The sequence below is a fragment of the Toxotes jaculatrix genome, chromosome 16 (assembly GCF_017976425.1).
Source record: "Toxotes jaculatrix isolate fToxJac2 chromosome 16, fToxJac2.pri, whole genome shotgun sequence".
Taxonomy (NCBI): Eukaryota; Metazoa; Chordata; class Actinopteri; family Toxotidae; genus Toxotes; species Toxotes jaculatrix.
The window spans coordinates 23,699,895-23,714,807 of NC_054409.1; the positions used below are offsets into that span (position 1 = coordinate 23,699,895).

Sequence of the window (14,913 nt, forward strand, 5' to 3'; positions counted from 1 at the left end):
AACACAGACCAGGAATTCTGACTTGTGAGGTTTGCAGATGTTCAAATGTCCAGAAGACAAAATGAAATTAACTTCTGGGTAGTGTTCAAATTCCAGTCTCCAGCTGTTTTAAAGGAGCAGTTCTGACATTTTGGTGAATATGACTGAAATAAGACTGATCCCACTCACGTCTGTGAGGTAAATATTTAGCTGTTAGCTTAGCGTAGCATAAACACTGGAAACGGTTAGCAAGAATCCAGCTACGGACGCCTCTAAAGTTCACTCATTAACACACTATATTTGTATTTTTATACAAATAAAACAAAAAAGGTATAACATGTTAATTAGCAGCATTACCAGCACCTTTAAAGCTCAGTAATTAACATGTTATATCACATTTGTTTAATCTGTACAAAATCTGAAGCCTAAAAATGGCAGTTTGTCTTTTCACGGGGCGAAGAAAACTTTTTTTTTTTTTTGTTTTGTTAACGTGTTGACTGCTGAGTTTTACAGGTGCTGGTAGGCTGATTGGAAAAAGCCAGGCTAGGTGCTTCCCCCTGTTTCCAGCCTTTATGCTAAGCTAAGCTAAGCTAACTGCCTCCGGGTGTAGTTTTATGTTCAACAAACAGCCATGAAAGCAAACATTTCCCAAAACGCAGAACTGTTCCTTTAAATCAAATCCTACTGTTGTAGTTGAATATTTAAAAAAAAAATGGATAAAACTAATTAGTGATGATTATAAGGCAAGAAAACAAAACAAAACATGGCACCAAGATTGTAATTCAAAACCTGCTTGACCTAAAACGTGTATTTAAATGTAGCAACTCAAGGCACACCTTCAGGACCTACGCTACCTACGCCTGTCTTCACTACTTATCCAAGAGTTTATGTCTTGACCAGTACCGTCGTCTTCGTCTTCTTCTTCCTCTACAGCCACAAACTAACTCGCTTTATAAAACACGTGAATGGAGAACTTGTCATGGATAGAGAAAAAAGACATCCACTACAGCAGCAAATCTATCTGTGATCGATTGTGACATACCATAACAGTGCATTGACCCTCCTGAGAAAAAAACCCTAAACATTTCCTAAACAAATATAGAACATTAGTCTAACAGGAGGCGAATCGGGAGGATTGAAGTGACGTGGTCTTAGGGTGGAGGTTCCCGCCCCAGCCACTGATCTGAGACCAGGTTAGCCTCTTGAGTTATCCTGAGCTAAACCATTAGCAGTGAAACGTTTAAAAAGCGGTCTCAGAGCAGCGTCCGGGATCAACCTCGTCCTAATCTCAGATCCCCAGTGTTTTACTCTTCTGTCACAGATGCAGGTCAGGGTTTGGTGGTCTGGCCTGGCGGTGGCTGGACTGGGCTGACAGCGCTGCCCCTGGTCACAGAGGGGATTGCAGCCTGTGTTCAGAGCTTCTCTTGGCATTAGTGAAAAAGTGTGGAGAACTGGAAGGAAGCACGGAGGGGACCAGTGAATAGAGGTAATATCCATTCTCCCTCTGTGGCAGAGGAGTGTTAGGGCAAAGGTGGCAAATTGGAGCGGGGGTGAGGGGGGCAGCCGTCGGGAGGGGGAGGGAGAGGGGGAGGAAGAGAGACGTCCATTCTCCCTTTGGTATTGACAAGTTTGGGTAGAGAGGGGAAGGGAGAGAAAGAGGAGTGGAGAGAACCGGTGTGTCCATTAGCCCTAAAGTATCTAGAGTTAATGGAGGGAGGTGCAGAGGGGGGAGGAGGAGGAGGAGGAGGAGGAGGAGGGTGAAGGAGAGAAATGACTCAGCCCCAAACATTTAACTCTCCTCAAAGTCCTGAGATGAGGACTCCAGTTTGCTTTTCTTGCTGGGTGGGGTCTCCACCTCTAGGTCCTACGACAGAAACAGACACATAATGTACAGTCACATGTGGAACGATGAAAGCTGGCACACACTGTACACAAGTTTAAGACCAAGAAGAAATAATCTGAACAATAATTCCTGATGATATAATTAATTAAATAAAATATAAACTATCCACTCAGCAGTCAGTGTGTGCCTCAGGGCAGCACTCAGTACGGGCTGCAGGTGTAGCAGTTACACAGCGAAGTGAAAACAGTGTTGACAACACGGATGTGTCTTCAGTTTATCTGAGCCGTTAACAGGCAGAGCATCGCTGTTCTCACAGACAGATGTGCACAGGTGTTCGTACCTGAGTGGCTTTGCTGTCTGAAGAGTCCTTCTCCCCTGAGGACAGGCTGTCTCTCTTGGCACTTTGTGCTCTCTCTGAGGTCTCTGATGAAGGGATGGTCTTACCTGAAGGTTGTAACACATCAACGCATCAGAACCTGAGCTCATTTCTTTACTTTGCAGTAAATACAGAGAACTAAACACTCCACATCTGTTGTAGGCGCAGACGCTGTTTTCTCACACTTTCCTGACACTGTGTGGTTGTGCAGAGTAACTGCAAAGGCTGATGGGAGACCAAATGATTAACCCTGCTGAGTCATACTACTGTGGTCAACCCAAGGTTAGTTTTGGTTCACCGACAAAACAGAAGGAGGCTGATCAACAAGCATCTTCCCTCAACCGACTAACAGATTAACAGCCTTCTGTCTCTACCTGTCTCTGTCCCCTTATGCATTTTCAGTATGTATTTTTAATGACAGTCATGTTAATTATCTCTGTGTGATGTTGTTTGTCCCGATGTTACAAGACAGAGGTAAGATCGGGGGGGGGGACAAAAACAGGATGTGGCTCATCATCCATCTGATCAGCTGTGCAGTGTTATTACCACCACCTGCAGCTGCTCACTGGGTTAGAGAGAAGGACAGTGAGGAGATGGTTGGTTTGAGACTGTGTGTGAGCGTCTGACCCCTCTTGCTGTCCGGGCTCTGGTCAGTCTTGGCCTCGCTGCTCTCGCGGTGAGACAAGGCGGTGGGCTCCGGGGCGGGGCTGGTGCTACAACTGTTTTCCTGTTTCACTGGGGATGAGTCAGCGATCGAGCTCTGGTTGCTGTTGTCATCTGCAGGGGACACATCGAGTCATTTTAGTTTAGAGTTTGTCATTTTGAGATCATCCAACAATCATCTTAGACACGAAACACACTTTTTTTGTGAGTATAGTTTTGTTTTACATCAGTACATATTTTTCCTAGATGATGAATAAACGCACTCAGTTGCAATGAGGACAAATTACTCATATACAAGCAACAACGGTGTATGTGCAGGAATTACAGTCGATACAGATGAGCTGGCAAATCGTTTCATTTCTAACTGTAAACGACGCAGATGAGAAACGATCCAGCTGCATTTAGAGAAAACGAAGACAAAAGATGCAAAGCGTATTTTACAAATTAATACTATGAGTCCTGATCTATATTAATCACAGGGTGGAGGAGGTGGAACAAAAAAAAACTTTCACTCTGTGTTTTTACCAGTGAAGTCTGGTGTTATCGTCCCATGAAAAGACTCAAATCGATCCACATTTATCTGAGTATCTTATTTCTCTGAACCACAGAACTCAAAACTAATAAAAACACATCAGAGACACACTGTTGTACCATGAACACACACTATTATTACTATTTCCTACTGTTTGAGTAACGTTTGTTAAAAACACTCAGGTGTTTCAGGTGAGCACTAAGCCTTTTATAAAAATAAAACCATATATATGTTATTTCTTTTTGAAGATCTTCAGCAGGAACCACTGGGTTTGAGTGTGAGAGTCAAAAGTATTAAGAGACTGACAAACATGTTTGTTTTGGTCTTTTCATGGTTTCACCAGCGTCATTCTGTAAGGTTTTCAGTACCTACCATGCATGTCCATCATGCCTGGAGAGGAGCTGTTCTCTGGAGTCGTCAACTCTGAGCCGTATTTCTCGTCTTTGCCCTTCTTTTTATTCTTGTTCTTCTACAACGAGAGAAATATAAAAGTGTTCAAACACACAACGCTCCATTAAAATTAAACTAACTTGTAATAATGTGATGTGAAGACGAGTAACAATAAAAAAAGGAGGAGCTTAAAAAAATGTGTTCATAAGAAAAGTGTTTTTATTCCAAAAAATATTTTACCCTTGAAACAAAATCTGATTTTCTACAGCACTTGTTGAAGAAACGATGTCTATGACAGTTTAATATAGTAACTGTACAAGAACATCTACATTTTGTATGTATATGAAATACCTTAAAAAGTAAAGAGACAACAAATCTTAATTTTTTCTGCTCGAAAAATGTTTTAAATAAACAATCAATTATCAGAACAGTTCAGATAAATTTCCTGCTTTTTATTTGTCAGTGTGTAAGTGCTATAAAGCAGGAGTCAGATTCAAAGCTGATTCTGAAAATCAGCAGTTAAACGTGTGAGTTAATGTCAGTGAAGAGGCCAAACTCACATCATCTGATTTGGGCTCCGTCACCGGCACCCACTTGTAGATGCGAAGGGACGTGTCTCCGACAGTCACCCATTTCTTCTCCCTGTAGATTTAAAAAAAAAAACACACCAGCTGACTCAAAGCCTCCAGGCAGCAATACATTATTACCCCAACACTTCTAAATCAACACACTGTGAAATAATGTAAAGAAAAAACTGAATTCAGCTCCTGTCACACTGCAGTCATTCTATAAACACACAGTTTACACAGCACAGAAACACAGGGCTCCTGATGGGTTAGTATTATTAGCCCTTTACTCTACAAACTGGCAAACAGATAAAAATAGTCATTGATTTCCCAGTACCAATTATTACATCCTCAAAATATTTGTTTTATCTGACAAAACCTAAAAATGTGCAGAAAAACAGAGAAACTGAAACATGTGAATTAAATGTTCAGCATTTTTCTTTGATAAATTTAAACCTGCGTGAAAACAGTGAGAAAAGAGAGAGAGCAATCAGAGCATTAAATCCATGATGAAAAGAATCGTCAGCTTTCACACACTCACATATTCAAATATCTTGTTATGTCTGTTACACAGTCAACAACAACAACACAAACACAAACAAACAAAAAACAAAGAAAGGCATCAGAGATTCACGGTGCAGGAGCAGGTAACTAATAAGTAACTAATAAATAATAAGAATAATAATAAATAAAAATGACTTCTGCGATGAATCAGTTTAATGATTTATGAGCAGAAGTTATGTGAATGAGCTGAGAAATCAAAATAATGATTTCAGGAAACTGGTGCTGATAACAGGACACTAAAAAAACAACCAACAAAAGAATTATGATCAGGGAAATATCCCCACTGTTCATTCATCTGCTGATTCATTCTGATCGTTTATTTTTATTTGATCAACTTTTTTCGTCTGACCAACTTCTCCTGACTTTGACCCGGGGACGTTTGATTAAACCACCTGATAATATAATAAAATAGCGTGCATTGTGCCACCGAGCGGGGACACACACCCAGCTCCACCACGACAGCGCCTCCTCTAATGCACATTTATGCGCATCTGAGCGGTTAGATGTGAATAAAACGTCCTTTTTTCTCGTGTTAAACATAAAGACTGAGTCACTACGTGTTCAGCCATGCACTACAGCAGCCTACTTCCCTCTCCCCACCCCCACCGTGCCTTATTCTCTATCAGACCTAAAGGGCGACTCAAAGCGCTTAATTTAAAACTCCAGACGGACTAAACTGCTCCGACTCCGGAGCGCCGTCGTCAAATTGTTTCCAAGTCGAGAGTTATTGGACGTTTCGGTCCTAAAAAGCGCCGCCGCCTGCGCTACGAGCTCAGCAGCGGGCAGCAATGGCTTCATGTGACTGCATCGAAATGGCTTCTGGGTTCAACCCTTGCCGTTAAAATCAGCGAGACCAAAAAAAAAAAAAAAAAAAAAAAAAAAAACACCGGGTACATGTCTGATGATACAGCCGCCAGCCAGACGACGGCCGGGGCGGTGCACCGCGCGAGTGCGCCCCGGTGCACCTGAGCCGCGCGTACATCTGCCGCGGATCCCGGTCGAAAACCGTCCTTTCATTTCTTTCAATTTCATCCCTCACTCCGTCTCCGCTCCTTCCCTCTCCTCCCCCAACAAGCGAGCCTTTCTCGTGTTAGATAACCGAGCCTGCTTCTTTCTCTTTGTCCTCTTACCATTTTCGTACTTTCTCAATAGCGGCCATAACCCTCTTGATGTCATCCTTCGCCCTGCTCCGGGTCTCAGCTCGGACCGACCTGCCCGACATTGCCGCGGTGGTTATAATATTTTTAAAGCTCGCCGGCAGTTCAGACAATGCAAACAGTAGAGCGCACAGAGGAGCCACTGCGCCTGCGCGGACTGATAGAGCACAGCGAGAGAGAGAGAGAGAGAGAGAGAGAGAGAGAGGGAGAGGGAGAGAGAGGGAGAGAGAGAGAGAGAGAGAGAGAGGGGGGGGGGGGGGGGGGGGGGGTGAATGGCTGCAGCTGCACTGTGAAGAGAGATCTGTCTCCTGCTGTGTGAGTCGGAGAACAAAGAGCCTGCTAACAGCCTGGATACCCTCAGCGGGGGCAAGTACGACGGTACCGGAGCTGGATTACCACCCGGGCCAAAGTGGGCAGCTACACACCCGGACACCGGGTTTACTCCACAGCCGCTGGGTCCACGTTACTACAGTAACTGGAAGTTTGTTAGAAATCTGCCCCACTGAAGTACAACAGATGGACAGTTCCACTGCACTGATGTGCTGATTATACACCCAGCTTCAGCTGATGAGGTCCAACACAAACAGCCCTGCATTAAATCCTCCTCCATGATGCTTTTCATCTTCAGTCTGTGTTGAAACTCTGTTAAAGTTGTTGTTGACAATTACTTTGTGACACCTTCGATCAACACTTTGGTCCAAGACTAGTTATGTATCTGCTAACTATTTTTTTTTTTCAAATTGAAATTCTAAGTAACGGTATTTTAGAGAGTTTAAATGCCAAACAATGTTTTCTTGTTGTATGTAATGATAAAAGAAGCAGCTGCTGATCCACAGCTTGGAAAAAACTAAATGACTGAACCTTTAGTAAAGTTATTAGAAACTGAAAATTACCATGTTGCCCTCTGGTGGCAAAACTCAAAACTACTCAGATAATACTCTGATTTTTCAAATTCAAATAAACTTCAGCAAATCATTCTGAATTGTTCTGAATAATTATTTACCTTCATTTGTAAGTGAATGAAGTTTGCTCCCGAGATCCCGAATATATATGTTCAAAACAGTTTTCAGCTGAGAGGAATGTCAGTAACAGCAGTTACACAAAAACACAGTAAAAAGCAGAGCAAACTTTTTTACAGGCTGCGAGATTCCATGACATTTACTGAACTTTAAAACGAATTAAACTCGTTTAAAACGTTAAAAATCTTCTTAGCTTCTCTGTTCACAAGATGACGAAAAGAGCCTCAAAATTACCTCAGAGATTTCCGCTTTTCTGACAGTACGTGAAGGGGCCACGCTACCAATCGTCATCTCTCCGCGACACGTCAACACGCCGCCTGTCGAAGCTAACTGAGCAGCTCAGCACATACTGACATCAACAAAACGGAATTTAGCGGTTTTTGTTTATTTTTTTTACGCGGCAGTTTGACAACTGTGACCGAAATCGTTTGTTTGAGCGTTTCTCTTGAGTCTGGGGAATAATTTGATTTGTGACCGGGGGATTTAATAAAACTGGACTGACTGAAATCATCGGAAATCCACCGCGGTTTAACCATAAAACTGCCACTTTTAGAGTCTCCGGTTAGTTTTACGATGAATGAAGAAGGTGAGTTATTTCAAACTTTCCATTTGGTGTCATGTTTTGTGGTTATGCGCAGATATTTACCTGCCCAGGTGAGTAGTAACGTGGCTGTATCGATACTACGGATCCCAGCATGGGAATCTACAATTCTGTAGATAAAATGTATTTGCATGTGTTTAACTGTGAAATACAGTGATCCTTTCTCACTGTACGATTTGTTCACTTTAGTTGCATCAATTAATTATTTTAATCAATATAGTTTCATTTGTTTTTAGCCAAAGCCCTAAAATACAAATTTTTTTGACTAATGAAACTATAATGAAACTGATGTTCTGGCTATTAGATGTGTGAGCTTTATGTTTTTTCAGACGTGAAAATAGACGTAGCTCAAATTGTTGTCCACTGACTGTGTCTCACTGGGTCCCGGATCAGAGCTGGTGGAGTATTTCAGGGCTCAGATGAGGAAAGACCCTGACATGGCCTCGGCTGTGGCCGCTATCCGCACTCTGCTTGAATTCCTCAAGAGAGACAAAGGTAAGTTTTCTCCCAGCTCCATCATTCTTACACCTGTAAGCTCCTGTAGTTTTTATGGACCAGCTGGATATTGGTCTCAGCCCTGTTCGACAACCTCTCCCTGCCCCTTCAGGTGAAACAATCCTGGGCCTGAGGGAGAGCCTGACGTGGGCCACAGACTGCCTGACGGGGGTGGACTCCTCTGTGGCCGTGTCCTCGGGAGGAGAGCTCTTCCTGCGCTTCATAAGCCTCACAACACTGGAGCACCAGGTGAGTCACCTACCTGGGACGCATCACATTAATTCTGTGTGTGTGTTAATTCCGAGTGTTAATTAGACTCTTCACACAAAGTATGTTCACTTTTGTTCTTCTGTCTGTCAGGATCTGTCACGCTGTAAGAAGGTGATGGAAGAGAGAGGAGAACTTTTTCTAGAGAAGATTTCAATGTCCAGGGCCAAGGTGGCCAAACTCTGTCACACCTTCATCAAAGATGGCGCCGTAAGTCCAGCATCTGTTTCAGATACGTGGACAGTAAAGTGTGATTCTTGGGTTTAAGACAGCACAGCCTAGATATGTGCAGACACACAGTACATATACAGTATTTAGGCAGTTCAGTGACTCATTTTTTTCCCTTCTCTTCAAAATGTTTCTCTTACAGAAAATCCTGACTCACTCTTACTCCAGAGTCGTCCTCCGGGTTCTGGAAAAAGCTGCAGCTGAGAAGAAACGCTTCTCGGTTTATGTGACTGAATCGCAGCCTGACTCAGCTGGGTGAGCGAACAGCATCAGCAAACCGTGTCCAACTTTTATTTTGACAGGACACGCACTCATTCAATCAAGTGTTTTTTTTTCCCTAATCTCTTTATTCAGGCGACAGATGGCAGAAGCCCTGAGAAAACTCAATGTTCCAGTAACAGTAGTGCTGGATGCAGCTGTGGGGTAAATACAGTTATTATCAGAGTCATATATCGTCTCCATGAACTCAGTTTTATTTATTTAGTATATTTCTGTCATTTTTTTACAGGTATGTGTTGGAGAAGGTGGATCTAGTTATTATTGGTGCAGAGGGAGTCGTGGAGAGCGGAGGAATCATCAACAAGGTGTGTTCCAGGAAATAGTCAGGGGCCTGTATCGCAAAGCAAGTTCAGTTTAGTCTGACTTAGTCTCAGCTTCACTGAGCCTAACATTGGTGATACCATGGTGAGTGGCTCTAATTCAAAGTGAGCCAGAAAACCTGAGTTAAGCTCAGAGACCCACTGACCTCGCCTCGGCCTCAACGTGTCACCTTTGTTTCTGCAGATTGGCACCTACCAGATGGCGATGTGCGCTAAAGCTCACAACAAACCCTTCTATGTTGTGGCAGAGAGTTTCAAGTTCGTCCGTCTCTATCCGCTCAACCAACAGGATGTGCCAGATAAATTTAAGGTATCACGTCATGTATAATTACAGAATCTCATGTCTGGACTTACAGTTGTGTGCAAAACTTTGGCCACGTTTGAGGAAAGGCTCGTTTTAAATGTTTGTTTGCTGCAGAGTTTGGATTCGCTTCTTCTCACATGAAAAATCTGAACCAAACATGTAATTGGCCCAAACCTCTTACAGCTGTAATATTTCTCTCCTCCACAGTACAAAGCCGATACCCTGAAGACAGTACAGAACCTGTCAGAGGAGCATCCGATGATTGATTACACACCTCCCTCCCTCATCACCCTCCTCTTCACTGACCTGGGAGTCCTCACCCCGTCTGCTGTCAGTGACGAACTCATCAAGCTTTATTTATAACTGTGCCTCACAATTCTCCAATAAAACCCTTATCAGAAGGCAGACAGATGTCAGAGGTGTTGCTTCGGATGTATGTGAACTCAGCGTTTTACACGGACCAAGCTGCTGCTGAACAGCATCAGACATCCTGTTCGTCTGAGCTGTCGCGTGCTGGTCCTTCCGTTTTCTGTTTTGTCTTCGGTGCACTTGTTATCTGTTTCTCAAAGTCCTCCTCGCTGATCTGCCCTTTCTTCAGTTTCTTGAGGAGGCGAGTGTCATTTAAAAGCTCTTTCATGTCTTCGTCGTCCACATCAGAGGCCTGCAAAGACAGAAAAGTTAAAGGGAGAGCTGCAGGTAAGTTCAGTCCATTGATATATTTAATGCTCACTGAATGGAAATACCTCATCGAGCTTCCTCTTAGCCGACTTCTTTTTCCTGCGTTCCTTCTTGGTCTTCTGTTTGGACCAGGCCTTATTCTTCGTGAAATTCTTTTTGGGAAGGGGAGTCTCGTCTTTCTCCTTCAGCATCTTCTGTCTCTGTTTCTCCCTGTTCTTGTCCTTGTAGCGGATGGTGTCTGTGTCCACTGTCGTCTCAGTGAAATCAGGGAATGTTTTTCCTCTCAGTTCAGGCATCTTCGGCAGGCGGAGGAGGGCAAAGCCGCGGGCCACCGAGGCAAAGTCCAGATCTACACAGAGAAACAGGAACAAAATGTGATATCTGGACTTGATGCATATTAATGAACTGAATCTAGAGATGTCCAGAAACTTTTTTCACCTTTGACTCTGAAGATGAGACTACATTCGTGTTTGGCGTAGGCCTGGACGTATGAGACGAAGGCCCTCATGCCTCTGTCAAACATGGCACGGTCTGCCAGAGACATGGCCTTCAGCTTGGGCAGCACATCCACGACGTCTCTTATTGGGGGCATCCTCTGGAGCGGGCACTGAGGGACGGACAAAAGGCGTCATTCGTGAGGGCTGGACTGTGAAGGTGTAAGATGACGCCTGTGGCCCAACATTCCTGTGTCTTTAAAGTGATGGATTCCACATGATAAATAAACTAAGTGGAAAAAGGGGTGAACTCACTTTCTGGTTGATGGACAAGAAACTGACGTACGATTCCTCCATCGGCAGCAGAAAGACGAGGGCGTTTCCCTGGTTACCGATACGAGCCGTGCGCCCACATCGGTGTACAAAGGCACTGAGACAGGAAAAAAAAACAAAACAAAACAAGAAAGCCGCAATAAAGCATGAAGTTCTCACAATGAAGCACCTGCTAATTCTAATCTGGCTTCAGGTTTCAGGTTTCAGACTCACCTGGCACTGCTGGGAGGATCGTACTGCAGCACCCAGTTAACATCGGGGATGTCGATGCCTCTGGCCATGACATCTGTACACACCAAGATCCCACTGCAACATGAGACAAGGACAAACAGTGACGCAGACGTCCCACCACAGACGAGCAGCATCGCTGTGCCCTAACACCCAAACTCATTTTCACCTTTTCAGAGTCCGGAAGTCGGCGAAGATCTTGTTGCGTTTATTCTTCATCTTGCCGTGGATGCAGTGGATGGTGACCTTTTTGACCAGCGTCTCCAGAGCTCGACCGTAGTACTCCACACACGCACACGTGCTGATGACGAGATGGCAACAAGTCACGTCAGTCAGTAAGTACACGCCTGAACCACACTGGGCCAGGAAGACGCATCACTGATGCAGGTTTCTGTCCGAAGTCTGAGTAGCTCCATGGTCTGATTCTCACAAATGAGCCATTTAAAACTGCGGCGAGCTTGTTTTAATGTGATTAGTGCTTCACAGAGCTGTAACAATTAATTAATTGGTTGAGCAATGGAAATTTTATCATTTGAATAACATACTGTATTGATCATTTTCCATTGTAAAGTAAATATCTTTGAGTTTAGGACGTTTGTCATCGAGTTGAAAATACCTGAAGAAGACCAGAAGCTTCTCATGCTTGTGTTGCCTTAGAAACGCCACCAGGTTGTTGAACTTGTCCTCTGATCTGCACATCTGAAATCCAAACCATTACATGTGAATTTTTGTGTCATTGCTGTGTTTGAATTTTGGGCTGATTGGTGTGAAACCATCAGTTTGTGTGTGACACGGCGCTCACGGTGTAGTAGTTGGAGAGCCTAGAAGGGGTTTTCTGGGCACTGGTGGCGGCGACGCCTTTCTCTTTGACGGTGATCCGCACTGGGTTCCTGAGGCCGGCTCGCACCAGCTTCTCCACCTCCTGAGTCTGAGTGGCCGAAAACAAGCCTGTGCGCCTCTGTTTAGGCAGGTAGCTCAAGATGGTGTTCAGACTGGATACACAAACACAGACAGACCGTCAGAAAATAAAAATAAAGATACGGTTCTGTGTAAAAGGCTTAGGCACTTTACATGTGACACCTGACAGGTATCTGAGGAACTCAGGTGTTGCTGTTTACTGCTCGTTGTATGAATCATTCTGACTTTACTTTTAGTGCCTAAAACTTCTGCACAGCACTGAACAAATTTCTGTTTGAAGAGAGAACTGAGCACAGAGAACCCAACTCCTCTTCCATAACAACGAAAGATATCCACTGTGACTCCGCACCTGGCCTCGAAGCCCATGTCCAGCAGCCTGTCGGCCTCATCGAGGACCAGCACGTCCAGACTCTTGACTGAGCCCGCCAGGTCCAGACCATCAGACTTCCTCCTGAACATGTCCTCCAGACGCCCGGGAGTCGCAATCACAATGTTTGCCCTGAAACACAGGTGTCGTCACGTTGGCGACTGTGGACACGATAACTCAAGAACAAGACGCAGGAGAAACTTCAGACCTTCCCCCGTGGACACTCCACATGGACTACGTGATCTGATTAGGTTCCAGTGCCTCGCTGCACAGATTTGTGTATTAAAGAAAGAAACTTTTCTATTTAGGGATTTAAAGTGATTTTAGTCCGGTTTGTATGTCACTCCACGAATCACATACCCTTGATCCTTGAACTTCTCCACATCCTCTGCCGGGTTACTGCCGCCGATCAGTAAAATCTGCCTGAAAAACAAAAACCTCTCAGTTTAAAAGAAAAGAAAAAGACCAACAACACACCGAACAGGACGAGGCTTCGGTCCTTTCAAAACAAATGGAGAGAAAGTTTAAGGTATTTCCTTTCCAAACATTTCCAGATATTCTGATGCTGTCGGGTTAGATTTGGTTTTCATGTCTCCTGCGATGGTAACAGCTTCAGTTTGGTCTGATTCTTCATTCTAAGGCTACAACTAACATTTCTTTTCACTGTCTGTTCGTTTCAGTCATAGTTCACTCTGCAGTGACTCTCTGCTTACGTAAACTGTGGAAACTTCTGGATAAACTGCTGCATCACTTCACTGATCTGCAGAGCCAGTTCTCGGGTGGGAGTGATCACCAGGGCCCCAACCTGCAGGAGAACACAGTTCAAAGCTCAGCATCTCCCCTGAAAGTCCAACCACTGTCCTCCACCATCATCATCATCACCGTCACAGAATTTACTCTTATAACCATTAAATCTTTCACTGTCTGAATTCAACGGTTGGAAATTTCCGTTGGTTCTGTCTCTACAGGTTGGATCCGAAGACTCCGCGGTGAATGTAAAAGTACCGGAGTGACCTTCGCTCTCATCTTTACCTGCATCTTCTTCAGCTTCTCCTCCCTCTTCAGGAGCAGTTCTATAATAGGAATAACGAAGGCGAGAGTCTTTCCACTCCCGGTCACCTGCGATGACAGGACACAAGGTGAGCTGCACAGAAAACGCTCCACAAAATGATGAGTTATGAATGAAGATGACTGTCAGTGTGTAGCTGATAAACACTCGGGTGGAGGTGGAGGTGGAGGTTACACTGCGCACTTACCGCCTCTGCAGCCACATCTTTGTTGCTCATGAACAGCGGGATACACGCGGACTGGAAACAAACAATAATAATGATAAATATGACTGATAAATCAGATGTTGAACAGCTGGTGTAAGACAGATTTAAGGTGTTGATGTTACCTGCACAGGTGTCATGTGTGTGAATTTCATGTCATCGAGCGTCTGTAAAATGTTCTCGTTAAGTTTAACAGGTAAACTGTTCCACGTGCCGTCGGTCGTATTGTCCATACTGGAAATAAACCAGTACGAATCACCAGTTTCAGGTAAAGCCGTTGGCCGCTGCTGGGCTCGCTCTCCACGCTGCTCCTTATTCCGGGCGCGCCGATGTTTACAACCCGGGTAGGAACTGAAGCTCGGTGGCGAGGATGGTTCCGGGTGAGCATATTTTTATTTTTATTTTTTTATTTTTTTAAAATTTCATTTTATTTATTTATTTAATTTTTTTTAATTTATTTTGTGACTTTGCATTTTCAGATTAAGGATAAAAAAAAATAGAATCCACAAACATATAATGATGCGTTATTATAGGCTGAGACAAAACTTAAATTATCACAAGCTTCATTTATCATTTCTACACTGATGTTTTGAATTATAATATTATACACTGAATTACTGGATTATCATCCAGTTTGTGAGCAATGTTTTATTATTGTACAATATTTTATAAACTGACCAGTGAATCTGCAAAGTTACGGTCACATGCAGCTGATCAGTAAAGGTAGTGTAGTAAAAAGTTAATTATCTGTAGTGGAGTAGACAAAAACAGTAACAGGACAAGTACGAGTACGTCAGAACTGCACAGTCCCTGAGTGGCCTGTACCTTTGCCTCATCGTCCTCCCACTGCAGCAGTAAACGGCTGGAAACATCTGAAAACAGTGGGTCAGACTTTGCTGGTGTCACTAAATGTATTAATGTAATGTAATTTTTTTCTCTTCATAACTTCATTTCCAGCTTTATAGAAGCTTCAGTATGTTGCTGTAGAATCATTCACATATCACAACACTCTCTTGCCTAAATGAATCAGATTCTTGGATCTGTTTCACAGGAGACAGTGACTTATCATGGCAGGTGAAACTAATCCCATTTTATTTCAAT

General features: G+C 43.7%; 3 protein-coding genes across 4 annotated transcripts; 1 reads left to right on the plus strand and 2 right to left on the minus strand.

Annotated features, from left to right (window-relative positions):
- Positions 1-459: 459 nt before the first annotated feature.
- On the minus strand, positions 460-6,212 carry bcl7a (BAF chromatin remodeling complex subunit BCL7A). The gene is made up of 6 exons (XM_041059501.1): positions 6,044-6,212; positions 4,344-4,425; positions 3,766-3,862; positions 2,826-2,975; positions 2,163-2,266; positions 460-1,843 (listed from the first exon to the last, which is right to left on the minus strand). Exons 1-6 carry the CDS (start codon positions 6,133-6,135, stop codon positions 1,769-1,771), a joined length of 600 nt encoding a protein of 199 aa, XP_040915435.1. The 5' UTR covers positions 6,136-6,212; the 3' UTR covers positions 460-1,768.
- Positions 6,213-7,396: 1,184 nt separating this feature from the next.
- eif2b1 (eukaryotic translation initiation factor 2B, subunit 1 alpha) lies at positions 7,397-9,946 on the plus strand. Of its 2 annotated transcripts, none has more exons than XM_041059423.1 (9): positions 7,397-7,675; positions 8,020-8,185; positions 8,298-8,434; positions 8,546-8,662; positions 8,823-8,935; positions 9,035-9,103; positions 9,189-9,264; positions 9,464-9,589; positions 9,791-9,946. In XM_041059423.1, the coding sequence occupies exons 2-9, from the start codon at positions 8,110-8,112 to the stop codon at positions 9,944-9,946; spliced, it is 870 nt and encodes a 289-aa protein (XP_040915357.1). In that variant the 5' UTR covers positions 7,397-7,675; positions 8,020-8,109. The 2 variants fall into 2 exon arrangements, with proteins under 2 accessions (XP_040915357.1, XP_040915356.1); XM_041059422.1 differs by having other exon boundaries at positions 8,084-8,185.
- A 36-nt stretch (positions 9,947-9,982) lies between these two features.
- Positions 9,983-14,128, minus strand: ddx55 (DEAD (Asp-Glu-Ala-Asp) box polypeptide 55). The gene is made up of 14 exons (XM_041059421.1): positions 13,938-14,128; positions 13,798-13,848; positions 13,574-13,660; positions 13,255-13,346; positions 12,902-12,964; positions 12,524-12,673; positions 12,059-12,248; positions 11,873-11,955; positions 11,426-11,557; positions 11,242-11,334; positions 11,011-11,125; positions 10,700-10,868; positions 10,327-10,610; positions 9,983-10,244 (listed from the first exon to the last, which is right to left on the minus strand). Exons 1-14 carry the CDS (start codon positions 14,043-14,045, stop codon positions 10,065-10,067), a joined length of 1,797 nt encoding a protein of 598 aa, XP_040915355.1. The 5' UTR covers positions 14,046-14,128; the 3' UTR covers positions 9,983-10,064.
- Between the last annotated feature and the right edge of the window lie 785 nt (positions 14,129-14,913).

Coding starts and splice junctions, on each gene's coding strand:
- bcl7a (XM_041059501.1), bottom strand. CDS start 6,135: ATGTCGGGCAGGTCGGTCCGAGCTGAGACCCGGAGCAGGGCGAAGGAT. Junction 4,426..6,043: donor ATTGAGAAAGTACGAAAATG/GTAAGAGGACAA, acceptor TTAAATCTACAG/GGAGAAGAAATGGGTGACTG. Junction 1,844..2,162: donor CAGACAGCAAAGCCACTCAG/GTACGAACACCT, acceptor TTTCTGTCGTAG/GACCTAGAGGTGGAGACCCC.
- eif2b1 (XM_041059422.1), top strand. Junction 8,435..8,545: donor TCACAACACTGGAGCACCAG/GTGAGTCACCTA, acceptor TCTGTCTGTCAG/GATCTGTCACGCTGTAAGAA. Junction 9,590..9,790: donor ATGTGCCAGATAAATTTAAG/GTATCACGTCAT, acceptor TCTCCTCCACAG/TACAAAGCCGATACCCTGAA.
- ddx55 (XM_041059421.1), bottom strand. CDS start 14,045: ATGGACAATACGACCGACGGCACGTGGAACAGTTTACCTGTTAAACTT. Junction 12,965..13,254: donor CAGAAGTTTCCACAGTTTAC/GTAAGCAGAGAG, acceptor TTTGTTTTTCAG/GCAGATTTTACTGATCGGCG. Junction 12,674..12,901: donor GAGAAGTTCAAGGATCAAGG/GTATGTGATTCG, acceptor CCTGTGTTTCAG/GGCAAACATTGTGATTGCGA.